Below are 27,432 nucleotides of genomic sequence, written 5' to 3'. Positions count from 1 at the left end.
AAGCAGTGAATAAATACTAACTATTGACTGATCGCCAAGTGTGCTCTGAAGGCAAAGTGTGATTCGGGGAATGTAATAATAATAATAATGTTGGTATTTGTTAAGCGCTTACTATGTGCCGAGCACTGTTCTAAGCGCTGGGGTAGACATAGGGGAATCAGGTTGTCCCACGTGGGGCTCACAGTCTTAATCCCCATTTTACAGATGAGGGAACTGAGGCACAGAGAAGTTAAGTGACTTGCCCACAGTCACACAGCAGACAAGTGGCAGAGCTGGGATTCGAACTCATGAGCCCTGACTCCAAAGCCCGTGCTCTTTCCACTGAGCCACGCTGCTTCTCGTTGATTGGCAGATATTCTGATAATGCTTCATCTTGTCAACTCAAATGGGTCCATAGGGTCATTCTCTCTGTAATAAAAAAACCTCTTCCCAACTCTTAACTCAATAACCTCCCATTATACTTTTAACAACAAGGCTCTACTCAGTTTCCCAAAGATACTTCATTTTAGCGCTAACCAAAACTTTGTGGAAGAATTTTAATTACGTGATTCTGGGCACTATATAGGCATCCAGATTCCTAGCTCATCACTTTGGCTATGAAGCCACGCCAAAAAAGAGGTCAACAGAGTGACTTAGGATCAAGAGCTACAGGTGACCCAACCTCCACGAAGGAGGTCATCAGGTAGGCTGTCATGAAAGCCTTTATTAATAAAAGTCTTGCTACTATTTAGAGTATCATCCGATATCGACGGTATTCTCCTGCAGTTGATGCAGAAGTACTTTGGCTAGGATCTTGCCGGCAATAGACAGTAAATAGGTGCCTTAATAAATTAATAATCAGTGGAATCTGTCACTCAATCAGTGGTATTTACTGAGCACTTCCTGTGTGCAGAGCACTCCGCTAAACTCTTGGGAAAGTACAGGACAACAGAGTTGGTAGACATGATCCCAGAAAAAGCTTACAAACAACTGTGGATGATAGACATTAAATTACAGATAGGGGAAATAGCAGAGTATATGGATCATCATCATCATCATCAATGATACTTGAGGATTTATGATGTGCAGAGCACTGTACTAAGCATTTGGGAGAGTGCAGCTCAACAGATTTGGCAGACGCTTTCTCTGCCCACCACGAGCTTACAGTCTAGAGGGAGAGACAGACCTTAATATAAATATTTTACAATATATAATTTAAAGATATGTACTTAACTGCTGTGCACATAGTAAGCATTCAATAATTACGATGGAATAATTGAATAATAATAATGGTATGTGTTAAGCGCTTACTACGTTCCAAGCACTGTTCTTAGCACTGGGGTAGATACAAGGTAATCAGGTTGTCCCACATGGGGCTCACAGTCTTAATTCCCACTTTATAGATGAGGGAACTGAGGCGCAGAGAAGTGAAGTGACTTGCCCAAAGTCACACAGCTGACAAGTGGCAGAGCCGGGATTAGAACCCATAAACTCCGACTCCCAAGCCCGGGCTCTTTCCGCTAAGCCACCTTGCCTCCTGTAATGTGCCGCTGACAAAGGCCTCCAATGAAATGAGAGCTGAAGCTGCTATTTTTTAAAATGGTATTTTTTAAGCATTAACTCTGTACTGAGGAGACATAAGATTAATCAGGTTGGATACAGTCTGTGTCTCACACGGACCTCACAGCTTTAATCACCATATTACAGATGGGGGTAAGCGAAGGAACAGAGAAGTCGAGTGACCTGCTCAGGGTCACACAGCAGACAAGTGGCGGAGCTGGGTTGGTATGGTTTGGTCAAAACCTCTCCATTAAGATTTCCCAAAATAAGAATCCTGCACCGTTTTCTTGTAGAGACAATGAAGGGAACTGTACGAAATTTTGGTACAATTTTGAGGCGTGAGGAATGACTAGTCAAACGTACCATTGTGTCTATGAAAAAATACCCTCTCACATTCATCTTTTTGCTTATCTCCTTTCTGCAAAGTCAGTATCGAGGGTAGCCCGGATAAGTTGTAAAATGTTTCTGTGTCTCCTATAGGGAGTCAGACTATCTGAAAAGTGAATACATTAAAAGAGAAAAGAGCATGGGAAAACTTATCTTTTAAGACTGACAGGCTCTTTATTTGCCTTAAGGCTACTGAAGTGTTTGGCAAATGACCTGGAGCCTAGTTTTTCTTCCTTCTCTTGGAGGAAGTGGGAGGCACAGTGAATTCAGTTTCTGTACTAGCTTAGTCTCAGCACTGTGGTGACTGTTCTGCCATTGTGTTGGCTTATGGTGGCTTCATGATTTGCATCTGTTTTGCCTGCAGACCTTCCTGACATTGCCAGGCTCTTTTCATTTAGTTACCGTCCCGTAAGGTGAAAAGCCGGTAGTAAGTCTACTGAGCCATCAAAGAGCGGCTGACATTCCAGGGAAAAGTAGTTCAAAGAAATATAATAAAGGGAGTTGAAAAGCAGCTTTATATTTTTTTCCTCCCCCTAACAGGTCATCTTTGCTCATTCTTCCATCCTACAGCAATTGGATCAAAAAGCAAATCTGAAGAAATAACACATGGTTTCATGGTCAGGATATGGTGGGAAAAGCTTTTTTTTTTTTAAAAAAAAGGAAATAACTAAAGCCTTGTTCCTGTGAAATGTTTGATACTAGGTTTTTTTCTCCTGTAACTACAACTGTGGATTTGCCCTTTTTCCTTATTCATTACTCTTGCCAGCCTCTTTTTAGTGGACAAATAAAATCACATGCCAAACTCTTACTTGTTAAAGAAAGGAAAAAAAGAAAGAGAGAGAGAGAGAGTGTGTGTATGTGTGTGTGTGTGTGTGTGTGTGTGTGTGTCTATAGTTGAGGGGTGAAATTTTTCCTGTGATTCTTGAGCTTGGAGCAGAAATCAGGAAATGGGTGTGATTAAGATAAACTCAGAGATGATTGCAATTTTCACAGTTGAGCTTCTTAATAAGTGGCAGGGTGTTGTCGACATTAAGGAGCAAAAGGGTCATTTTTTACACTCTTTCCAGGTTTAACTGCAATTGGAAATAACATTTTCTATTAAGGTTGAAGAAAAAATACACCTCTTGCTATTTTCATTATTTTTAAAGCAAAACTAATGTGAAGGAGTAAGGATTCCTTCAGAGTGGCTAAACTTTGCTTTTGTTGCATATCCCAAAGAGTCATAGAATCTTTGGCAAACCATATGCAACAGAGTTCTTCAGAAATAGTTCCCTACATCTTCTCAGTTATCCTCATATTAACACGTTTTTGTGATGTTAAAAGTATCTTTTTTTCCCCTAGGTTTTGTGGGCTGTTTGGACTGACTCCCTTCCAAGATGGTAAGCTTTCTTAAGTTGGGAAAGGAGAAAGCAGTTAAGGGATTGCTTTAAACAACTTGCTGATTCTGGGTCCCTTCCTTCAAATGTACGGTGCAGGAGACCTGTCCTGTGCCCGGACGTACGACACGTATTCTTTTTTCCTTTTCTAAAAACCCTCTGTAAACTTAATTTAGTGCAGGATTAAGGTTTAAAAAAAAAAATCCAAGGAGCTGGGTCATCATTACCCAAATAGAAGCCTGTGGCTAGCAAATTGACAAGTATGCTGTGTGTCCTAACCCGGGGTGGTCAGAGGAACTCCAGAGAGCTGCCATCTCTCGGGGCAGTTGGGGGAGACGGAGCTCCAAAAATCTGGGGCACCATTGCCTCCGGTCTCCCTTTGGTCCTGGGCAGCTGCAGCCCTCGGAGCCCAGCGTGTAGTGAAGAGGACGGACACCTTGAGGTCCAGGCCCTGAAACATTTGGCCCTATTGTCTCTACTCAGATGCTGCCGTGCTCAGGAGAATAGACTAGGAAATGAAGAGGGCCAGATGCGGCGGGGGCAAGTTGTGGAAATAAAACCTAACCTTCCTCACTGTCAACCAGAGTTCTCTAGCTCTGGTTTTTCACAACCTCCTTGGTAGCCTCTCCTGCTGGCCTTGATCCCCAGTTGGAAAAAAACTGGACTACACATTTGGGGCTTGACATAATAATTATAATTACTGTGGTATTTGTTAAGCACTTACTATATGCCAGGCACTCTACTGAGCGCTGGGGTGGATACAAGTAAATCGGGTCGGACACAGTCCCTGTCCCACATGGGGCTCACAATCTCAATCCCCATTTTCCGGATGAGAAAACTGAGGCCCAGAGAGGTGAAGTGACTTGCCTAAGGTCACACAGCAGACAAGTGGCGGAGCCCGGATCAGAACCCATGACCTGCTCCCGGGACCGGGATCTATCCACTATGCCATGCTGCTTCCCTCAATAAACAGGAAGCCTAGGAATGGCCCCCAAGAAGTGTGCACAGACCAGAGATGATGTGGTGATGTGGAACATCTTGCATCGGTTAGCTCGATCTGTGGAAGTCACCGTAGAATAATCCCTTGGACTTAATCCACTGTATTGAAAGTAAGCTTGGAAGGACACTTTACATTTTTTTGTGTGTGAGGGTAAAGAGAGTCACTGAAAGGAACACAGATGTTCACTTTTTAAAAATAAAATAGTCCAAAATGAACACGAGAGAGAGCACATATTTCAATGAATGAAATCTGAATACCATGTTATTGTATGCACATTTAAGGATGTATACGAAATGAAACCGAAATCTCACCCAATGCAAATTTTTCCACTAGAATTGCTTTTATGTTGCAAGATGGCTTGGCTCTAAAAAAAATTCTTGTTAACTTTGTTACTGATTTCAGGGATACTGAAATCTTTTAATTAAAAAAAAAAAAAACATCATTTCCAAGTATCCTCTTTGAACACGGATACTCCTGTATCCACTCTCCGATTATCTTTTAGGCGGATTCGTCATTCAGAGACGGCGAACCCTGGTACTCTCGCCCAGTTTACGCAAGATTCTGGCAGCATTATAGCCAAGCCATGCACTGGATGCATCGGCACAAAATCGCTTACCGAAAGGCCATAGAGTCATTCTACAGTTTGCCATCACACCGCCCCGAGCCTCCGCCGAGCGGCCGCTACGCCGACTGGAGCGGGGATGACCTCCCAGCCCCGGGCTGGCCAAGGAAATCGGGCCATCTTCATTGGTCAGGGCCAAGGCCGGACACCGGGCGCGACTGCCAGGGGACCACAGAGGAGGACCGAGGATCCACCACCGAGGAGGAGTCTGAATCCGATGGGGAAATCGAGTGCGATCTGAGCAACATGGAAATTACAGAGGAGCTCCGCCAGTACTTTGCGGAGACCGAAAGACACAGAGAGGAGTTGCGTGAGTTCTCACATTTCCTCCCCTCCTCTGTCTGCCCCTTCCACTCCCTTTTTGCTAATACAGATGATCACCTTGAATGCCTCATTCTTGTTATTGGGTGTCTTGGCTCTTTTAGTGTGACATGGTCAGCATTCCTGAATGCGCAGTCAGATTAGATCAACTCTGCCATTTTTCTAATTCAGGTACTGTCACAGTGGTAGTGATAGTAGTGATAGAGGGCCTCCGGGAAAGAGCACAGGACTGGAAGTCAGGAGACCTGGGTTCTAGTCCAGGCTCAGCCCCTTTCCTACCGTGTGACCTTGGGCAAGTCACGTAACTTCTCGGTGCCCGTTTCCTCATCTGTAAACTGGGGATTAAATACCTACTATTAATAATAATTATTATGGTATTGGTTAAGCACTTACTATGTTCCAAGCACTGTCCTAAGGGCTGGGGTAAATACAAGGCAATCACGTAGTCCCAGGTGGGACTCCCAGTCTCAATGCCCATTTTAAAGATGAGGTAACTGAAGCACAGAGAAGTGAAGTGACTTGCCTGAGGTCACACAGCAGACACGTGGCGGAACCTGAATTATAACCCATGAGCTGGGACTCCCAAGCCCGTGTCCTTGCCACTAGGCGATGCTGCCCCATCCTTCCTCCCCCTTAGTTTGTAACCCCTTGTGGGACAGGGACTGTATCTAATTGGACTGTATCTAGCCCAGTGCTTAACACAGTTCATTGCACCTACTAAGTGTTTAAAAATTACCGCAATTATTAATAGTAGTAGTAATATTTAATGGCCACCGATTGGGTCGCCCCCTCTGGACATCTTCTAGGTAGCTGCCAACTCTTGTTTACACTTCCAGTTGCGTACTCCAGTACTCAGTACAGAGCAAATGCTCAATAAATACCACTGATTGATTAATAATGCACTACGCTAAGTACTTGGAAAGTGCAGAACAAAGAAGTGACACACTCCCTACTCACAAGTACACAAAGGAGAGCATTCGAAACTAAAGTGATTTGGAGAAAACAACATATCAGTAATTGAGTAGTTATATCATCCAACCTTACTACTGTAGAATGGCTAGGCTAACATCTGTATCTCCAATCAACTTTTAGTTTGCACAGATATGAAGGAGTTTCAAATAATTTCCTCTCTTCTGAAATACTTGGGTTATTCTTGTAAGTATTCCATTCCTTAAATTATAGAGAAAATTGCACACAGCATAGCTTTTTCTTCTATTTTTTTCTGAGCCGATTCAAGTTTTAGAATAGAGACTCATGTAAAAGCTGCATTTGAAAGTACCATCAAGCGATAACATGGCATAATTTTAAAAATTCTGTAGATGTTGGGAAAAATCCATGGATTTAGGCCCTTAAATCCCAGAGAGGAACTTCCCAGAGGAAATTCCTAAATCCCCTCTTAACCCCAGAGGAAGCGCTGGTGAACTGTGAACTTAGGAAGTCATTTGCTCCGTTTTTCTTGTGTTAAGTCAGCAGTAAGAATTCCAAGAGCTCATTTTCCCCTTGGTGCATTTGTTCAGTTCACTACAGGATACTGGTTTTTTTTTCTCTTCAGCTCCTTAGCCAGTCCAAGTACATGAGGAATGGGGGTGGGGGATGAAGAACATTACTAGAAGAAAATGTAGGAGACGGTTGCTTTTAATGGATCATGGGCTCGCTCTCTCTTGAAAGTGTTTTTAGGAAAATGCTTTCTTTATTCTTATGATATTTTGCTAGTAAGACAGAGTAAACCAGAAAATTATGAATTAACAGAAATAAAAGGAAACAAAAAACATTTTCCTCCTATTGCGTTTGATTGGATAAGGGTAGGAAAAGCACCTCCTTTAATTATTCTAAATAATTTCTATCCACACCATGCACTTCAATTTAAGGATCCCAGAGGGTCAGAGACCAAGCCTCGGGTTTGACTTTTCACTGGAAATATAAATACTTTAAGATATATTCAGAAAAACCATGCAGCTATCAAATCGAGTGTTCTGTCTCTATGGTCCATACAGGTCCTATTATGTAAGTATTAGTTGCTTTTGTTGCTCTGTGAGAAACCTTATATTAGTTGCTGGGTTAAGGTTTAGGGATAATTCAAGCACGGTCCATGGCCCACAGAAGGCTCAAGCTGAAAAGCAGGAGGCTGGGAGTGAACTGGCGATAAGCAGAAAGAATAACATGATGAAAGCAAACCAGTGCTTTAATGATACTTTAAACTTCCATGATAGCAGTAGAAGCTAGAATAAAGGAACCTGTTTCCAGGCTCTTCACAGCTCCGGCTGGGCCTTCCGTGGTCCACAATCACAACCTTGCCAGTGTACTGGCAGTTGATTACAGGTATGAAACAGCATGGCTTAGTGAGAAGCAGCATGGCCTAATGGATAGAGCCCAGGCCTGGGTGTCAGAAGGACCTGAGTTCTTATCCCAGCTCTGCCACTTGTCTGCCGGGTGACCTTGGGCAACTCACTTCACTTCTCTGTGCCTCAGTTACCTAATCTGTAAAATGGGATTAAGACTGTGACCCCCGTGTGGGACAGGGACTGTGCCCAACCCGATTTGCTCGTATCTACCCCAGCACTTAGAACAGTGCCTGGTACAAAGTAGGCGCTCGACAAGCACCACAGTTTTTATTCAGATTCCTCCTGTCCTACTATGGGTAATTAAGCTTCAGTTTTGTTTCTCGCCTCCACCTCAGATGCTCCCAGATCCGCTCAGGAGGGGCTCAGCTTCCCTTCTGGCCAACGAGTCTCTCCCCACCCCCATGCGCTGAGTCTTTTACTTCCCCACTGTTTTCCCACTCTCTGCCTTCCCAGTTCAGCCGATATCTCTTGTTCCGGGGGTGCTTCTGTCCGTCTGCCTTTCCCTCTCTGTCCCTCTCTCCCAACTTATTTTTGTTTGCGCTGGAAGCCTACTGCCTTCCTGGCTGCACCAGAAACAGCTGACACGGCCCACAAGGCAATCTTTGTAGTGTTTTGCAGAAGAAACTCAATTTTAATAACTTGTAACTTAGTTATTTGTGATTTTAGACTTTTCTACCTAACATTCATAAAATTGATTTAAAACAACTAGCAAGTTTGTAGTTTAGGTCCCCCAATTAATCAGTCAATCAATGGTATTTTCTGAACGCTTACTGGGTGTATGACACTGCACTAAGTGGTTGGGAGAGTATGGTATAACCGAACTGGTAGACGAGTTCTCGGTTCACAAGGAACTTTCGGCTGGAGAGTTGTAAGAATATCTACTCAGGGTTCTTTAAATTCCAAAATGACTGAACTGACACTAAATCTTCACCAAAAAGAATTGCTGGGCGGGTTTCAAGCCAATGAAAATGTGGATTTACGATTTATCAGACATTCCTCATTTTTGCAGCTGCAATGAAGAAACATTTTGAAGTAGTCAGAGATGGAATCTGATAAAACTTTAGTGCAAGCCAACCAACATGGAATTTAAGAAATAAAAGGTTGACGTGTGTTTTCAGATTTGTTTTGCAACATAGCCTTAGAAGTGGAATCTATTCTGTACCAGAAGCCTTCACTTAGCTTATTAAAAAAATTTTTAATTGTTTTTTAGACAGAAACTGAACTGAGTTTTAGAAAAAGCCAAAATCCATCATCATAATCATCAATGCTATTTTTTGAGAGCTGACTGTGTGCAGAGCACCGTATGAGTGCTTGGGAGAGTACAACAGAGTTGATAGACACAATCCCTGTCCACAAGGAACTTGAGAGTCCTAGAAAAGGAGACAGATGCTAAAAAAGTAAATTTCAAATAAGAGAAATGGGGGAGAAAAGGTTGCCTCTTCTCATTTTGAGGCAGTTAGCTCACACCATCCTGCTCTCAGTAACACTATTGGATTAGAAAATTAATATATGTAGATAGCATTGTGGGTTACATTTTGTTCAGGTGACCTTGTCTGATGCTGTTGCTGGATTCCCCTGTTGCATCAGCGGTTCCTTTTATGTAGCTTGCAAGTGATACTCCTCGGCTGATTAGATAGAAATGTCTTCCCTAAGGCTGCCAAGAAGAGACATTTATTCACTCATTTTTCTCACTGAGGCACAGCCATTCACCTGGATTCGGCAAGAACAATTGCAAAAGCCGAAAGTACTGGAGAGCACAGAGCCCCCGTGCCTAGGCCAGGGATGATCTACCATCTTGGGACAGTTCAAACAGACCTAGAGTCCTTGGGGCTATCTATTAATACAACAGTGTAGCTTCACCGGGGGGTTACTTGGCGCTTACACCTCCAGGGTCTCTGGCATCCTGCAGCCCCTGTCTGATAGAGGGCAGGCTCCCTCCAACCTACCCTCTTGCTCCTTGGTGAGCTTCTTGAAGGGTTTTAAATAAGCCCCAGATGGGAGCTGTTTTCTTCTCCCCAGAGCACCCTGAGAGCTCCCCAGAGCTCCAGAACACAACATGTTGAAACAATGAAAAGCATCTGAGGAAAACCGTAGGAATTTGCCATTCAGCAGGCTTTCCACTCTTGTGCTTTTTCTCTTTTTAACTCTCTTCAAGCAACGTGGCTAGAAAAATGTCCTGATTTTTTGTTTACTCCATGTAATTTTTTCCTGTTAGAGTGAAAACGTTCTCATCGCTGCAGAATATCAAGGGTAGCAGCCCGTGAACTTCCACACTTGCAAGTCTTTCATGCTAAACCTTCATACTTCACACTCAAATGAAGGTATACAGGGAAACACACTGGCACGTGAATACACCCCTCACACACAAACACATACGGTAGGGATGACCTTAAAAGAGAAAGGCACAAACGTGGCATGGGAAAGATGAGAGGGAAGAAGGTGGGGAATTAATGGGGAATAATGGGAAAGGAGAGGAAGAGATGGAGAAGGAAAAAGAAAGCACTGATCATACCGAGGCGCAAAAAACGATCCCCGTGAAACGGGTCTCGGAGGATGTTTTTTAAAATGTAGAGAGCGAACCAGAGATACACATCTTTCACTTGTCTGCTTTAGGCACCTATGGCTGGCTACCTTTCTCAGATCCAACCTTATCTGACACCCTTCATTCCTTCCTTCCTGCAAGGTGATATCTATCTCTGTATCAATAAAGATATATCTATAGATGAATACAGTTGTAGATAACATATAATTAATGTATCTACATATATGTATATAATTATTAACCTTTTTAGTTTAAAGACCTAACTACATTCATAAGTTTGTAAGTTGAGGGCACTTGACACGGAGGTTTAGGAACTTAGGAACTTTGCAGTTGGCTATTTGTTTCAAGGCGCTTGAGGTCCCATTTGATTTATTCACCGTGGTCCAATGAGTAAGGTATTATACCCCAGTTTCTGGAAATCTAATGTTGCTCTGACTTTGATAATAGGCCGAGGATAATTTATGGGCCAGTAAATTAGAAAATCTATTTATATGACTCTTGGTTGGTTGCAATTAGCACAGCTCTTATTTATTCCAGTCCCAAGTGATGGAACATGTGAACAATGTTTGCTGTGCATATATATTAAAGTAAATTTGGCTAAAGGCAAGAGGGAGATGTAAATCACGGCTCCCATTGGCCAGACAGGTAGATTCCATGGATTTAGAGACATGGAAGCAGCAGGGCCTAGTGGAAGGAGTATAGGGCTGGGGGTCAGAGGACTTGGTTGGGTTCTAATCCCAGCACCGCTACATGTCTGCTGTGTGACTCTGGGCAAGTCACTTCACTTCTCTGTGCCTCCGTTCCCTCCAAGTGTAAAATGGAGGTTAACACTGTGAGACCCCTGTGGGATGGGGACCGTGTCCATCCTGATTATCTTGTGTCTACCTCAGTGCTTAGAACGGTGCATGGCACAGAGTAAGCACTTAACAAATACCACAATTATTATTACAATTATTATTACTATTATTCTAGAGTAAGCACCTCCAAAGTTGCCTCTATTTGGCCTCGAAAGCAGGAAATCCATGTTGCTGCCACTTCTCCAGGGGCCCAGTGGGAAGCCCTCCAATTCCCGGGGATTAGAAATCTACTAGTTTGCTACTCTACTGGGATTGGAAGATCAGTTGTACACTCTCAATGTGGAGGATACGTGTCTTCATATTTCTACGCCGTGAACTGCTGTTTTGCTCTCCACTATTGGAATGGGCAAAAAATGCTCAGTCCCAAGTTGAACCTTTCCACCTAACTTCAGCAACTCGAGGTTTTACCAATTATCTTATTATTCTGGGGACAACGTGAAACAAAAGACACAGAATATCTTCCCAAACCCAACATAAAGAGCTCATTCATTCATTCATTCAATAGTATTTATTGAGCGCTTACTATGTGCAGAGCACTGTACTAAGCACTTGGGATGAACAAGTCGGCAACAGATAGAGACAGTCCCTGCCGTTTGACGGGCTTACAGTCTAATCGGGGGAGATGGACAGACGAGAACAATGGCAGTAAAAGCTGATTGGAGGCCCTGGGCCAAACAAGACTTCTTATCTCTAACCATGAATCTCCTCTCCAAATTCGATCTCATAATTCCATTTCTCACCTACTCAAACAATGACATTCATAGAGTTAAAAAAATTAAAATCCTTTTTAATCCCTTCCAGGACTGCTTTCCAAAGCAATCTCGAACAGACTGCAAGTGGGGGGTATTCTTTAAACTCTCAACTCCATCCATCACTGAAAGGTATCTTTTATGCATGCAGACAACCAATAAAGCCTAACACATGTTACACCAACAGCAGAGGAACACGGCCAGATCCTTGGGCCTAAAGTTACTAGACATTAGGCAGCAAATCGTGGCTGTTGGCATCCTGCTTACTGGGGATTGAAGGCTTAGTGGCAGTTAGCCTTGGCTAACATCTGTAAACTCCCACAAGTGGGTTCTGAGTCTGAAGCTCGCCACCTCTCTTCTCACATGGTGAGGGACTTTATCCACGGATCTCTGCACATCCGAAGAGAATCACAGGGTCTAGGACTCCTGTTCTAGACTAGTGGCCTAGCGGAAAGAGCACGAGCCTGGGAGCCAGAGGGCTTGGGTTCTAATCCTGGCTCTGCCATTCTTCTGCTGTGTGACCTTGGGCAGGTCAGTTCCCTTCTCTGTGCTTTAGTTGCCTCATATATAAAATTGGGATTAAGATTGTGAGCCCCAGTACGGAACATGGATGGTGTCCAACCTGATTATCTTGTATTTACCAGTGCCTGGCACATAGTAAGAGCTTAACAAATACCATGTCCATCTTTACAGACATCGCTACACATTCCCAGTTTACTGAACTCAACTGCAAAATGCTTATCATTGCCGCCCCCTAATCGGCAAGACACCTCTCAACATGAGCCTGGCATTATACGGCACTGATCCTCTTTGCTTTTTTCTGGCCCAGGTAGAAATGCTATGCCACCATGTTTGACTGGCAATGGGCCAGCAAATCAACCCTGTTTCACTGACTTCATCATACAGTGTTTGGCACACAGTAACTGCTTAACAAATACCATTATTTATATTATTATTATCCATAATATGTATTGAACCCCTAACGGGGACCCAGTAGAGTGGAATGGTCTCTGGACTACAGTTTTTGAAGGTTGGTGATGTGTTCCTCCTGGCATCCCCAAATGGGTACCAGTAGTCAGACCATACTTCTTTGGGGAACAGAGGATACAAGTGGAGTAAGCAGTACTTTCTTCATGCCACAGAGTAAACTGCAGAATTGGCAGTTAACTGGTTTCTGTAGATGAAGCAGGCCACCAAATTGGTTAATTCAGATCCAAAATGTTTGTAATCAGCACCACACCAACTGAAACTCCACCACTTCACGTCAGTCTACGTAGACCAAGTCTAAGCAGCAGTTGTAGTCATCTCTAATACTAATAGGTGTAATTCCTTTATAGATTTGTGAGGATGAAATCATCTTTTTGTAATCCTCTTGTTTTCTCTAACATTCACGCCTTTGTCTGCTATCAGCGCTGTTACCGACAGTGACAGATTGGGATTTGTTTGAGGCAGGGAAACGGCAATGTGCAGAGTCAGCTGGTCTGCATCTAATCTTACTGCCGTACTCTTGATCCTTCTAGGGGCAGCTGTCAGTGGCGGATCCTTCACTAACACGACAGAAACGGTCAGCATCCCATTAGCTTTACAATTCTGTCAGATGGACTGGGAGCATGTTACGTGAACAGGTGTCCTCCGAACCTTGAAACCGAACCCTGGCTTCGCACAAGGTCCCAGACCTGGAGTTCTTCCTTCCCAATCCCCAGATCCCCCAATCACTGGGTTGCCTTGTGTAGCTAGCAGAAAAAGAGATTCTTCTTTCAGGGGCCAGTCCCTTTACATCACTAGTCACCCAAAGCCCAGGATGGCTTTCCGCCTACCTGGGAAGTAGAGCTGATGCATGTTTCCCATTTAGCAGCTGTTCATTGGGACCCACTGGATACACTGAGGAAGGTAAAAGTTTCCGTCTCTCACCCGTCATTTTGCCTCTCCTCTAATAATTTCTCAGCCTTATCCTTTGATGAGGCAGAACACTAGAAATCACATGTTTCAGATTAGGGTAAAATCACTAGTTCCCTCATGATGTTGTTTCATTGTGTACTGGTTTATAACTAAGGCTATCCTCTATTTTTTTTTTTGGTAGGGGGGCTTCATTATAATCCCTAATCTTCATTTCCTAGCTGTTTGCTTGGCAGTGAAATTCTCAGTTCTCTGGTGGCCGATCCTTATAATATAGAGCCAAATGATTTCATTTCTAGACTAGCTTGTCCTTGGTTCTGAGGACTACATCTGGCAAATCTCCAGTTAAACTCATCCAAGTATCTTCCCCCATCAGAACCTGTAGGCACCGAGTATGTCACTGCTTTGTTTTGTACTTCATACAGTACAGCGTACTTAGTACGGTGTGCTGTACCCAGTGGGCTCTGAAATGCTATTTCTACTACTAGTACTAGCTGCAGAGAGAAAAAGAAAGATAGGGGATATTTTTTTTCCAGAGCGGAATAAAAATGGACTTCATTATGATACTGATGGATAGCATAATCAGAAACATGCTGCATAGTAAGCTGTGTTTCCATCGTTACTTCAAACTTAAAATTGGACTGTTTCTCATGTAAGACTAGCCCGTCGTGAAGTATTAAAGTTCAGCTGCGTTTTGAGTTATTTCTAAGGAAAATTGTCCGCAACTAAGACAGGAAAGGTATATTTATTTTCCTATTCCCATTACTCTGACCCGTCAGAACAGATTTATACCTTGTTTTCCAAGAAAATGCACCTTTGGGCAGAGATCCAGACTCCCTTCTGTATCCCGCACATGGGGATTTAGTGAAGAGAGGGTGAGGGAATAAAAATGGACAATACCATTTTACATTGAGGGTAGAACCTCATAAAACATAGGTTTTCTCTTCCTTCTCTCATGGCTCTCTTTCCGTTGACCTCCTCTCTAATGCTGACCAGAAGATTTCTACACGTTTGCTCTCGCAAAAGGAAATACAATAAATTGGACACGTTTTGATTTGGGAAATCTGTCTCATGTTTTCGGCAACAGATTGCCCATTATATCTAGATCCATTTGAGTAGGAGTGTGTTCTTATTTTAGACTCTTGTTTCCTTAATGAGTCTTCAATCAAACGACAGGGAAGCCTGACAGAAGAACACATCTGTTCCGATTTCTCTTTCAGAAGCATATGCTGATAGGTTAAGGGGGAAAATTCATTTTAAGGTAGCCTATTGACAAAAGTTTTTGGTTCTGTACCGCAGGTGCTTAGATGGCGACAGTGATCGGCAGAGTCGTATGTCTAATCTGAAAGCTGGCCTGCCTTTCCTTTCTGTTTTGGCTGTTCTGCATTTTACAGTTGAACTCAGAGGCAGGGGTTAATCAGCGTATAGCTGGAGGGGTGAAATAGGGATGTGAAAATTGCTCCCTGCCCAGTGACCAATTCAGCCATCTGGGAATTGAGAAGTTCTCATTAATTGGTATGTTCTCATTAATAAATTCTGCTCTGGTGTGTCTGAAAATAAGTCACTATGAATAAATGCAGAAGCTACACGTGTTGCAATTTGCTGCAGCCACACTAACCGGAGGAGAATTTGGGAAATAAATGCTCCCCAAGTCACACTAACGTCATCAGTGCCAGTATTCAGCAGAAAGAGTAATCTGATCCACATACTAATCTTAAAACATGCAGAAGCAAATGAAATATGCTTAAATAGCACAGTGCCTTCTGACTGAGGTATAATATGATACCCACACTTAGCTATAAATTCTCTTCTTATTTTTTCTGGGTCTCTAAAATGTGTGTTATATTTCTCTATCTGTCTATATATATATATATAATGTATATCTGTACAAGTATTATATATGCATGTATGTATAGACAGACATAGAAAACATAACACATTTTATAGAAGTATATATGTATATACTTGATATATGCACATAATCTATAAAAATAGATAGCTTTTTAAGGAATAGTCATATTTCAGATTTGCCAGATTTTGAATATGAACATGGGCGATAAAAATAAAAGATTAATTTCTTAGAATGTATTTTGCAATGGTGGTATAGTAATGAAGGTTTAGTGGCAACTCCATCAGTTGAATCTAGTTTTAGATATTACCGAAGAGGTGTCAAGGGATTGATCTCCTAATGCATGCTGTTCAGGCTTGCCTTATGAGATGAGTTTATCACAACTCTTGTCTGAGGATAAGTATCTGATGAGACAGTCACACCCAGTCCATCATGTGCTTATTAAAAGAAAACCCTAACGGGATATTGAATAAAGGATGTTAAAAATGACCAACTATCTCATTCCCCTGTTTTTAAACCAAATTCAAAATGGGCTCCTTTAGTATATGTAGAAAAAAGAAAAAAATCTTAAAAGGCTTTCCCAAGTAAAGATGACACAGGTCAAATCTGCTCCTTGTCGATGCATAATTCTGGCAGCTGAATTTTATGATTAAAAATATCTAGGGGAACAAAATTTCAGGGGTAAAAACTCCAAGGGAACTGTCCAGTTATGAAAGTGTCAGGAAGTCATGTTTAATTTTCGCTATTTAACCAGATGATTCCACAGCTGTCTGGCTGGCTGGCTCACGTATCTTGTTTTGCCAAATAGTACTACATAATACCCAAAGAAGACAGAACTCTCTGCCAATGATTGAAATCTTTTCTTTCAAAAGCAGAAAAAAAACAACCAAACCACTGCAGATAGTTTTTAGGGATTAATTGCTATCCAGTGCTGTTCATGTTTTCGGCAACGGCATGCCCATTAAATCTAGGTAAGCATCATGGCTGTTCCACGAAGAACTTTGGGTCTTTGCTACAGTATTCCAGTTGCTAGGACCATATGTTTCCAGAGGGATGAACTCAGATTTCAGAAGTGTCCTGACTGATGAATACACTACTTGCTAATAACTGTGGTATTAGGTAAGTGCTTACTGAGTGCCAAACACCGGGGTAGATACCAGATAATCAGACCGGACACAGGCCCTCTCGGATAGGGTCTGTGTCACACATGGGACTCGCAGTCTAAGTAGGAGGGAGACTAAGTCTTGAATCTCTATTTTACAGATGAGGAAACTGAGGCACAGAGAGGTTGAATGACTTGCCCATGATCTCACATGTGGCAGGGAGCAGAGCCGGGATGAAAACCCAGGTCCTCTGACTCCCAGGCCCATGTTCTTTCCCCTGGGCCATACAGTTTGTTGCCAGACTCCGTTTCTGACTTCTACTCTGTCCCACCATTTGGGCCAGAGTAAACAGTGGTGGGTAACAGGTTAAGGCCCATTAATAGGAATTTCACTTATTAGTACGTGTATTTTTGAGTCACTACATTTTAAGGCACAGTTGGAGCTTGTGAAAGCCCTTGGTGTAGATGGTACAGATGATAAAAAAACAAGTGCTCCGTGTTGCCCTTTGTGTTATTATCATCCATCTAAGAGGTAGGGGTGAGGGTCCCTTATCTCCCACTTTGAAAATGGGGAAACTGAGCCAAAGGGAGATTCTTTGACTTTCCCCAGGTTACACAGCAAGCCAGTGGCAGAGCCGGGACTAGAACCCAGATCTCCTGACTGCCGCCCATGGTCTTTCCACTAGCCCTGTTGCCTGCCTTTACCACAGCCTAGCTGAACCATAAGTGCCCCTCTCCCCTCCCCCCATCCCAACTTTGGGGGGAATTTGGAGACTGAGTCTTGGAACCGAGAGGATTCTATATTCATTTAAGCGCTTAGCACAGTGCTCTGCACACAGTAAGCGCTCAATAAATAAGATTGTATGAATGAATTGCCCCCTACTGCACTTCAGGACAGCGGCAACAAGGATTTCTCAAGGGCTTTCAGTCCTAAGTTCGATGTCTGTTTAGATGTGCTCTCCACCTTCCTCCCCCAACCCCGCCTCCCCGACAAAAAAGACCATATGGTCTCTTGCAGCCCTAGACGTCAATAAGATGTCACCTTTGCCTTTCACACCCTTGCAGTCTGTTTTATAACAAAAAAATTATGAGCTAGGCAGGTCTAACCTTCCCTAATACCCGGGCAGTAGTTACTCCATGCCAGCAATAGCTAAAGTTTAGGAAAGTCACAGGGATGCAAAGTCCCCCAAGGCTGCAGCTGAGCAGCGTCTCCTTTCCTCACATTTAGGCACCGCTGGAGATGGGGTGACCAATTATTTACATGGCAGCCACCCAGCGGTGCAAGACAAAGCCATAAGGAGGAAGAGAATGTTCGCTTTATCTGTAACGAGTAATCCTTGGAGTCAGAATCGAAACTGTATATTTTACCAAATGTATCTTTTTCCATGAGCTAGGTATGGGTTGTATTTCATTTTCTGTGTCTGACAGCCATTTGACTCCTCTTCAGAGTATTTTCTCGGAGGAAAACAAACTGCAGATGTTGTGAGGCAGAAATGGCTAAATACTCTGACTTTTTTTTTCTTTTCCTTGGGATTACAGATGTTTTGTTTCACTGAAAATATATAAATCTTCTATAAATCTTTTCATTGTCACATGACGGCAAGCTCCAAAATGATGTGTTTAAAGCAGAGGGGAGGCAGAAAGTATTTGTGTGTGTGTGTATGTGCGACTGCTTTGCAAGGACTGCTGAACTAGTGTTTTCCAGGTGTTGGAAGAAAGACTCTAATTACTAACATTTTCCATTCTATAGTGCTGCTGTTTTTTTTTTTAAACTTGTAATTCAGCCTCAAGATGGGATCTGTGGTTCCCTTCTCCTATCCCCAGCCACCTTTAACACTATTTCACTGGGAAAATTGGCATTGAAGAATGTATACGAGTTCCATCAGTAGCTGCCCCATTTTGACTAATACCCAAGCTATCACACAAAATCAATGCAAGTTGAACCAGTTTTCTTTTGTCGTGAATTTTTTTAATCTGTCCTGTGCTCTTTTACTCTGCTGCCCCTCTTTGTGATTGGGGTTTTAAAAGAGACAATTAAGAGGGCTATTAAGCCTCTCTGTAGTCATGAGTATAATGGAAATAAACTAAAATATGATTCCGAATTAAATCGTTTACTATGTTTTTGGATACTGTCCTCCACGTTTTTCCATAAGTACACTGAACATATCATTAGTAATTTACATAGTTATATGATTTCAATCTCACTATCCTTTATAGTTAGATAGGGAAGCTGCGTGGCCTAGCGGAAAGAACACAAGCCTGGGTGTCAGAGGACCTGGGTTCTAATGCTGACTCTGCCACTTGCCTGCTATGTGAACTTGGGCATGTCATTTAAATTCTTTGTGCTTCAGTTTTCTCATCTGTAAAAGGAGGATTCAATCCCTGTTCTCCCTTCCACTGAACAGGAACTATATCCATCTCGATTATCTTGTTCCCACCCCAGCGCTTAGTACAATCCCTGGCACATAGTAAGCGATTAACAATTATTATTATATTATCTGGGAGATGCTATGAAAATGAAGACCTTAGGAAGAAAAATAAGGCAATTTTCAATAACCACAACCACAAATTGTGAGCTCTGTGTGAAACTGATTGTGTCTGATCTGGTTACTTTGAATCTACCACAGCAGTTAGTCCAGTGACTTGACTCTTAGAAAGCACTTAATAAAGGGCTTAATGATCTCATTATATTTTACAGCAAGCAATTTTGTGCAACAGAGATTATTACTGTGACATATACAAGTTCTGAGCGTATGGTAAGGACTCGGTGAATATTTTTGATAATGGCCAATGGCCACTGATCAATAAGGATCACACTGTGACAGCAAATTTTGATTAAAAACCATATGAGAATATGCCCATGCAGCAGCATGAAGTATAGATTGAAGAAGAAGAGGCTGAAGGCAGGGAGAGTAGTAAAGAGGCTGATTGAGTAGTCTCATCTGTGCATGACAAGAGAATAAATAGGAGGGCAGCTGTTTGAATAGAAGGAAGACGCAGATCCCCGAAATACTATAGAGGAAGAACTGGGAGGAGTTAGCAGTGGACTAAATATAAAGCTGAACAAAAGTGGACAGTGGAGGATGACACCAAGATTAAATGCATCTGGTACAGGGAGGATGGTAGTGTTATTGACAGGGATGGGAAAGTTGAGAAGGAGTTGTGGTTTTAGGAAGGAAGATGAGAAGTTCAGTTTTAGACAGGTTGTTTGAGTTGCTGGCGGGATATCCAAATGGATCTTATTCCCAATGTAGCCACTGGTTTGCGTTTTACATTTGGATACGCTCAACTCATTTAAATCAAACCAGGCATGGGAAAGTTGATTGCCATAAAATACTTTGAGATGCTGGGCGGAGAGGTGTGAGCTAACTGTATATACTCAGTTCTTCTATAAGTGCAAGGAATGTATTCTTGCCAAACCCCATGTTATGGAAAACCCAGTCTAATGCTGTGTGTACACTCCCAAGTTGTCTTTTTAATAACATGGCACGCTAAGCCCAAACGGGCTTGCGTGCTGAGCCTCAACAGGCTCACAGGCTGTCGGAAGAACGATCCCTAATTCCCTAATCACATTCTAACCAAAACCCGTATTGAAAACGCATGTTACGGCAGAACTGACTGCAGTTGTTGCTTTTGTTGTTTTCCAACGGTCTGTTTCCCCAGCCTGAATTAGAAGCATCAGCACTATCTCCTGGATTTTCATGCTCACCCAACCCTGTTTTGCATGTGACCTCTGGGAACCTCAAAAGAACATACATGAGGGCTTGGGGTACATAAAAGTTGAGTAGCTTTTAGCTTTTCTCATTGGTTGTCAAGGCTCCTTTCAGGTTTAAGTCCTTTCTACCATATTTTTGCAATGCCTGTCTTTTGGCCACCGTTAACCTCACCTTGATTAGCTGCCTCATGAATGAGAACTGAATGAGCAAGCCTTCTCAGCTCGTGCCGCTGTGTTACCAAGCTTGCAACTATCCCCTCGTGGAAGACAGAAACCGGCGTAACCTAAGCCGGGTTGGCCGTCCGTCGCCTAACTTACTGTGCTCTTGTGTGTCTTGGATTTGTTTCCTTTAGGAAGGCAACAGCAGCTGGAAGCCGACAGCCAGGACGTGTACGTGGAGGCTGATCACGATCTGCACCTTCCCACCAGGCGGTCAGTGCAGCCTCCTGCAGAGAGACCGGGAGAGAGAAGAATGGCAGAAATGAAGAAACTCTACGGGGACAGCGCTGCCAAGATCCTGGCAATGGAGACAGCCATGCAACTCAACTTCGACAAGGGCTGCGATCAAAAGCAGCCCAAGTACTGGCCAGTTATTCCTCTGAAGCTCTGAGCCGGGCTGGTTCCCTGGAGCCCCCTACTCCAAGGGATGTTCTGGTGGCCCGAAACTGGTGACTCCCCGGTCCCCCAAAGCCTTTCTTTTCCCAGTGGCTGCGGGAGCCGTTACACTTCCTTCCTTTTCCCTTTTGGAGGCCACTAGTTGGGCCAAGTGGACGGTGTCGGGGTGGATGGCAAAGTCAGGATGTTTTTGATAAAATAAAAGCTTTGGGTCTTCTGGCAAAACGGTCTTTATTTCTTCCTGCAAGGGCAGTGCCTTATCCTGGAGTGGTGAACAAGTGTTTCTCTTTTCACCCCAAATGTTTTTTCTTTCCTCCAGCTTCAAGCAGAAGCCAGTTAAACCTCCTCAGAGTCAATGGCCTCCTGTTTCACCTCCACAGAGCTCGTTTACTTATGGTAGTGTGGGGCCATTCCACTGAAACCTCTGAATCTCCCAAATGTCTTCCTTCAAAAGAAAATACAATTCCTGAATACACTAAATATTTTCTAGGAAAATACTAGGAAACTGCAGTAAGGAAATAAGACTCTACTTGAAAACTCTGCAGAGGTCTACAACTTGATGTAACAGTCCATTGTAAATGCTACCTCTTGAATGAATTGTTACTGTATATTATCTCTATGAGCCAGTCAACCCCAGAAGATTAACACATCAATCAAGTGGGGGTGAAAAGACCCAATATTGACACATTTATTCCAAAGAACATTTTATTTAACATTCCAGCTCTTGCCCCAAGACAAATGCAATACTTTCTTCACCCCATGGTGCTTATTTTTCCATTCACATTTCATTACTTGGGTTTTCAATTTGTACTGGGGCATTCTAGACGAAATTCTGAATTAACTTCCCTGGAAAATTACTCTTACACAAGTGTTATCTAATATATTTTTCATCCTTGCCACGCTAAAATTGTTTTTAAAAGAAATGTGACTTGCAAGAGAAACAACCTTTGCTTTTGGCCCAACCACCCAACATCCACTGTTTTGGGAGAAGGAGGGGTTGGGGGAAGGGAAGGGAATGGAGAATACTTCCAGACCCTGACTTTGTCCTAGAATTGGCTAGCACCAAGGATTGTGAAGCAGAGGCCAAAGTGTAAACAGTACTAGGTGACAATAAACAACAAGACAACTATGGATAACCTTTGATTATGTATGGCTTCAAGGCTTCTGGCTTCAAGGTCCCTTTCTGGCCTTTTTATCCACACATGCATCATGGTTGGACACTACTGTCGGTGGCTTTGTCTCCGACAATTTAGAAAAATGACACGTTACCAGTGACTTGAGTATTATTACTCTTTAAAAAAAACCCAACACATTACAAGATACGCCTTCCCTTAAGACCTGTCAGTGGATCATTTCCCGGCTCCTTTTCCACCAGTCAGTCTTGCAAATAAATGTCCTACAGAGGAATGTAAATAAATCCTGCACTAAGGAAGGTAAAGTACTGTGAGACCTTTCCAATTTAAAATCTGAAAATCAAATACAACTAAATCCCTCAAATCAGGACATGGAAATGGACTTTTCATTGTCTTCCAAAATGAGCGTGTGCAATGAATACTCTTACCCTTGGGTCTGTCCTGTCCTTTATATAGTATAACTCCATTAAATATGAGTTTTGAGTAATTTAGATTTAAGGGTTGGGAAGAAGGGGCCCAATGGGCTGTCGTGGGGGAAAGAGGGGAAGTCCAGTGGCTATTTGAGAGGACGGGGAAGGAGCGAAGGACATATATGGGTCTGGCCTGACAGGCCTAGGGAAGAGGACTGTCTCTGGGAATATTGATGGAAAAATGACACATTGAAAATACTTGGGAAAACTCTGGGAGACAGGCATTACGTTCTAAACTCAAAGTTCTCTATTAGCCCTGGAACTTCTTGGAATTTATTTTTGGGGGGGCATTTGTTCAGCACTTACTGTGTGCCAGGCACTGTACTAAGTGCTGAGGTAAAATACTAGCTTAACAGCATTAGCTCAGAGTATTAATCCGCATTTTACAGATGAGGACACTGAGGCACAGAGAAGCACCATGGCCTAGTGGATAGAGCGCAGGCGAGGGAGTCGCAAGGACCCGGCTTCTAATCCTGGCTCTGCCATTTGTCTGCTGTGTGACCTAGGGCAAGTCACTTAACTTCTCTGTGCCTCAGTGTCCTCATCTGTAAAATGGAGATTAAGACTGAGAGCCCCAGGTAGGACAGAGACTGTGTCCGACCTGATTATCTTGTATTTACCCCAGCGCTTAGTACAGAGCCTGACACATAGTAAACACTTAACAAACACCATTTTTAAAAAAAGGTAAGTGATTTGTCCAAGGTCACATAGCAGACAAGTGGCATAGCTGGAATTAGAACCCAGGTGCTTCTGAGGCCCAGGCTTTAGACCACTAGGCCTCACTGCTTCTCGGAAGAAGACACTGAAAGCTTTGATCTTTTTTATTCTCTTTAGTGGCCAATTTATTGAATTATTTCTTGTAGAGCAATAATGAGCTCCTATCAGGGAGAATCAAAACCACTGCTTCCAATCCCTTCTCCCATCTCAAACCTTAAGACTGTCTCCCATCCCAATCTCATTGTCTCTACCACACTGTACTCAGGATACCGCTGTTGTTCTTTGACAAATTTAATCTGGGTTCTCATCCTTTTGAACCCCTCCCTCTCTGTTTAAAGCAACATTTGGGCTAACGTTACATCTTCTACAATCCCTCAGTCACTTCTCCTGGGTATGCTTGAAGCTTAGCTAAATCCTTTCCTGGGGTCCTCCTACATTTTCCCAAGATAGCAACATTTTAACTCCCTTTGCCTGCCCACAGGAAAAAGGAAGGACAGAGGAAAGACAAAAAAGGGGTAAAGAATGGAAGGTGGGGTGTAAGGTGATTACTGTATCTTATCGTGGTCTTGAATACTGTGCTTTTAAGTTGTTGACTATGTGCAGCCTTTGTGCTGTCCTCTGCATACAGAGATAAGATCCCAGGTGGTCACTTTATTTCCCATTTAATCTTCAGGAAGGCCTTCTCTAACGGGAAAATGGAAAAAGTTTGTGTTCTGAGGCAGACCCAATGTGACTTGTTCAACTACAAAGGGTTTTAAAAGACACATTAGGAACCAAATGTGCTAACATCCACTAAGAGAAAAATTAAGACAGAGACCTCCTTTAAATCTTTTTTTTTTTTTTTTTTAGTGCAAAATGGGACTTTCCTTGCAATCCCACAGTACTTATATACATATCCATTTATCTCTCTCAAGCCCGAAAGGATCCTTGTGGTCAGAGAATGTGTCTACCAAATCTGTTGTACTATCCCAAGTGCTTAGTATAGTTCTCTGCACACAGTAAGCACTCAATAAATAGGGTGGATAGACAAATAAACGAACTGGGAAAGTAAGAATGATTTGCATTATTTCCAGACCGGTCAGAAGGAATTTCAGGCAGCAGCTGTAAAAGCTGTACTGTTTCTTTTCATTTTAACTGTACAGCCGAAATGTAAAAACGGAATACGTCTCTCAACAGTTAGAACAATGTTTTAAACAGAAAATGGCAAGTAAATTATGACTTATTACCCATTCTATAAGACCATTATTCTTCCACTTTTTTCGTAGTTCCTGCCACTCCCTTTCATCTGTCTCAAGTGTTAGGACAATAGTGACTTCGAAGATGAAGAAAATGAATTTGAATCTAAATATGCAACGTGTGTATACAGAAAACCCGGGTGGAATACTGGAAAAAAGCACGGGCCTGGAAGTCCGAGGTCTTGGGTTCTAATCCCAGCTCTGTCAGTTGCCTACGGGGTGAACCTGGGCAAGTCACTTAACTTCTCTGTGCCTCAGCTACTTCATCTGTGAAATGGAGATTAAATTCTCTTCCCTCCAACCTAGACTGTGAGCCCCATGAGAGACAAAGACTTTTCCCAACCTGATTATGTACCTACCCCAACGCTTAGTTCAGTGACTGGCGGTAGTAAGCGCTGGGTGAATACAATAAAAAACAGTAAGTGCGCAAGAGATTGTCTCTGATACCCTCCCAACCACGAGTCCACTGAAGGTACATGCCTCAAACTGAAAAGGAACGAGAATGAAAATGAAATGATTAAAGGAGACAGTAAAAGGCAGTAGTGTTCTTTAATTCAATGTTCCTTTCCGTTCTGCCCTGGGGAGATTGTGCTCCTTTGTGAAAGTCTCTCTTTATGGTCAGCATGCACATCTGTTATTTCGGCATAAACATCTAACTCTAAGTCACAGAGGAGCCTTTGTGGACCAACATTTGAAGGGCAGAACACTAATCCTTCATAAGAATGTTTCAGCAGACAGGAAAACAAAAAACGCTGCTTTTCAGAAGCAGCTAACTCTTGTTTACAGCCAGGAAAGCAGATTTCTTGAGCAACGCTCTGTGGCCTACAGTTATCACAGTTTCAGATAGTCTGGCAAAAATGTATTTATCAAATGTAGCCACCAGAGATCCATTTCCACAGACTAGACATTGTTCAGGCCTTTTCACAATACTTCATCGGGATGTACTAAAGTAATCTAATGGACTAGACTGGATTATGTATACTGACATCCGATGATATCATACGTCTCAGGAGGGTATTTAATTTTTGCGCGGAAGCTTGGTCTTTAAATTACAATATGAAATAGTTAACAAAATGCAGAAGCTATCTTTGGAAGTGTCATCTCCCTAAAATCAAACATGAAATGAAGCAGATTTTGAAGGAAAACAACAATTACACTGGCTAACCTCCCTCACCAAAACCAAAGTTAGTTGACAAACCTTTCCTGTGAATTAGAAAGCAACGGGAATCCTTTCAAGCTAGAATGGACGTGCGGGGCTGTAACTGTCAGAATTTCACAGTCATTCCTTTCGGGTTCCCTTCTGGTTTGCCAGCCCCGCAAAGACAATTATTGAACTCTACTACAGACTAAGCAAGGCTGAGAGTGAGGAGATAGATGACGACTAAATCCAAACTGTTTCACCCAGGGAAGCTGCAAGGCCTAGTGGATTGAGCACGGGCCTGGGAGTTAGAAGGACCTGGGTTCTAATCCCAGCTCTACCACTTGTCCGCTGTGTGACCTTGGGCAAGTCACTTCACTTTTCTGCACCTCGATTTCCTCATCTGTAAAATGGGGATTCAAACTGTGAGCCCTGTGTGGGACGGGGACTGTGTCCAACCCGATTATTTTGTATCTACCCCAGCGCTTAGAACGGTGACTAGCATATAATAAGCGTTTAACAAATACCATAATAATAATAGTAATTATTATTATTAGTCCGAAAGGCTGTCTGTTCAGGACCTCCCTCCCGACTTCCCTCCCAGCATAAATATAACATTTTAATCAAACTAAAAGCAAGTTTTCCATAATGCTATTCTATACCTTTTCCCAAAATAAAGGGGATATAAATGCATGATTACTAAGAAAATTAAAAATGTTGAAAATAGTACAACCCTGCCTTGTCTTTCATAAAAGAGTGGCAACATATGAAAAATTTGTGAAGGCTTATGAAAAAAAACCAACATACAATCTGTTCTGGGAGATTTTCAATCCCATTGTACACATAGCTACACTTACATATGTTTATACATAAAAGGTTCGACTCAAGGTGAATAATGATGGTAAGGAAGAGGACGAGGAGAGGACGAGGAGGATGAAATCTTCATTGGAGACTTCATCCTCAGAAAACTGAAAAGAAATGTGCAGTCAATAAGGCTAACAATCACCTTGGAATGAACAGGTTTAATTGAACTCTATAACCTGAATTGTAGGATTACGTTTCAACTGTTCATTAGCCATATTAGAAGAGAAAAATCTCAAATGTTTGCCAAAGCTTTTGCCTTCTGGGAGAGATGACGAACGAAGAGGAAAGTGAGTCATTTGGCAGGGATTCAACTGCTCTTTTCCAACATAATCAGAAAAACTGTTAAACTCTACGGTCTCTTACCTCCCGCTCACAGTCCCATCAGTTATGTTACACCTGTTCATAGAAAGTCCACTTCCCAGCCTGCTTGGGGGCCCTCTCTGTGCCTGAATAAGTTTGACCCCTCTCTGAATGAACTTTCTCTAGAAGAAGAAGAGCAGTCCACCTCTCTCAGAATGGCCATTCTGGATCCGGGCAGCACTGTACTCATTTTCTTGGGCTGATGCCAGGTTGAAGGACTTTGGAAGGCAGCCAGAGATGCAATCACACAAAAGTAAAGAAGATTCATTTTTATCGCACCTTGCCATGAAATCTAGACTGCCATCGTTTTTCTGGACCATTAAAGTCTGGACAGCATTAGGCACATAGATACACCTACATGTAATTAATATATAAAAACAGTAGGCTTTCACCTTGCATCCCAAGGGTGAATGTTGATTACTCTACTTGCCATTTAGCGAGCGGTTCTGTGACAAGGAATGAGTCAACAATTATTTACTGAATCCGCACCTCCCACCGTACTAGATTTGGAAGGCCGCAGTCCGACCAGAGCAATGGACAGGGAATCTAGGGGTGCAGGACACACACAGGGCTGAGGTGCATCTTAGACCGGGGGATGGTCAA

The 27,432-nt window shown here is 42.7% G+C and overlaps 1 protein-coding gene across 1 annotated transcript in view; it reads left to right on the top strand.

Annotated features, from left to right (window-relative positions):
• GEMIN8 (gem nuclear organelle associated protein 8) overlaps positions 1–21,137 on the top strand; it is a 29,234-nt gene extending 8,097 nt beyond the window's left edge. Inside the window, exons 2-4 of the mRNA XM_029080148.2 lie at positions 3,268–3,305; positions 4,805–5,234; positions 20,651–21,137. Coding sequence (XP_028935981.1) covers positions 3,303–3,305; positions 4,805–5,234; positions 20,651–20,907 — 690 coding nt within the window. The 5' untranslated portion in view covers positions 3,268–3,302 and the 3' untranslated portion in view covers positions 20,908–21,137. The remainder of the gene's footprint in view (positions 1–3,267; positions 3,306–4,804; positions 5,235–20,650) is intronic.
• Positions 21,138–27,432: the final 6,295 nt, after the last annotated feature.

The sequence above is a fragment of the Ornithorhynchus anatinus genome, chromosome 15 (assembly GCF_004115215.2).
Source record: "Ornithorhynchus anatinus isolate Pmale09 chromosome 15, mOrnAna1.pri.v4, whole genome shotgun sequence".
NCBI lineage: Eukaryota > Metazoa > Chordata > Mammalia > Monotremata > Ornithorhynchidae > Ornithorhynchus > Ornithorhynchus anatinus.
This window is presented reverse-complemented; position numbering and strand designations above follow the sequence as displayed.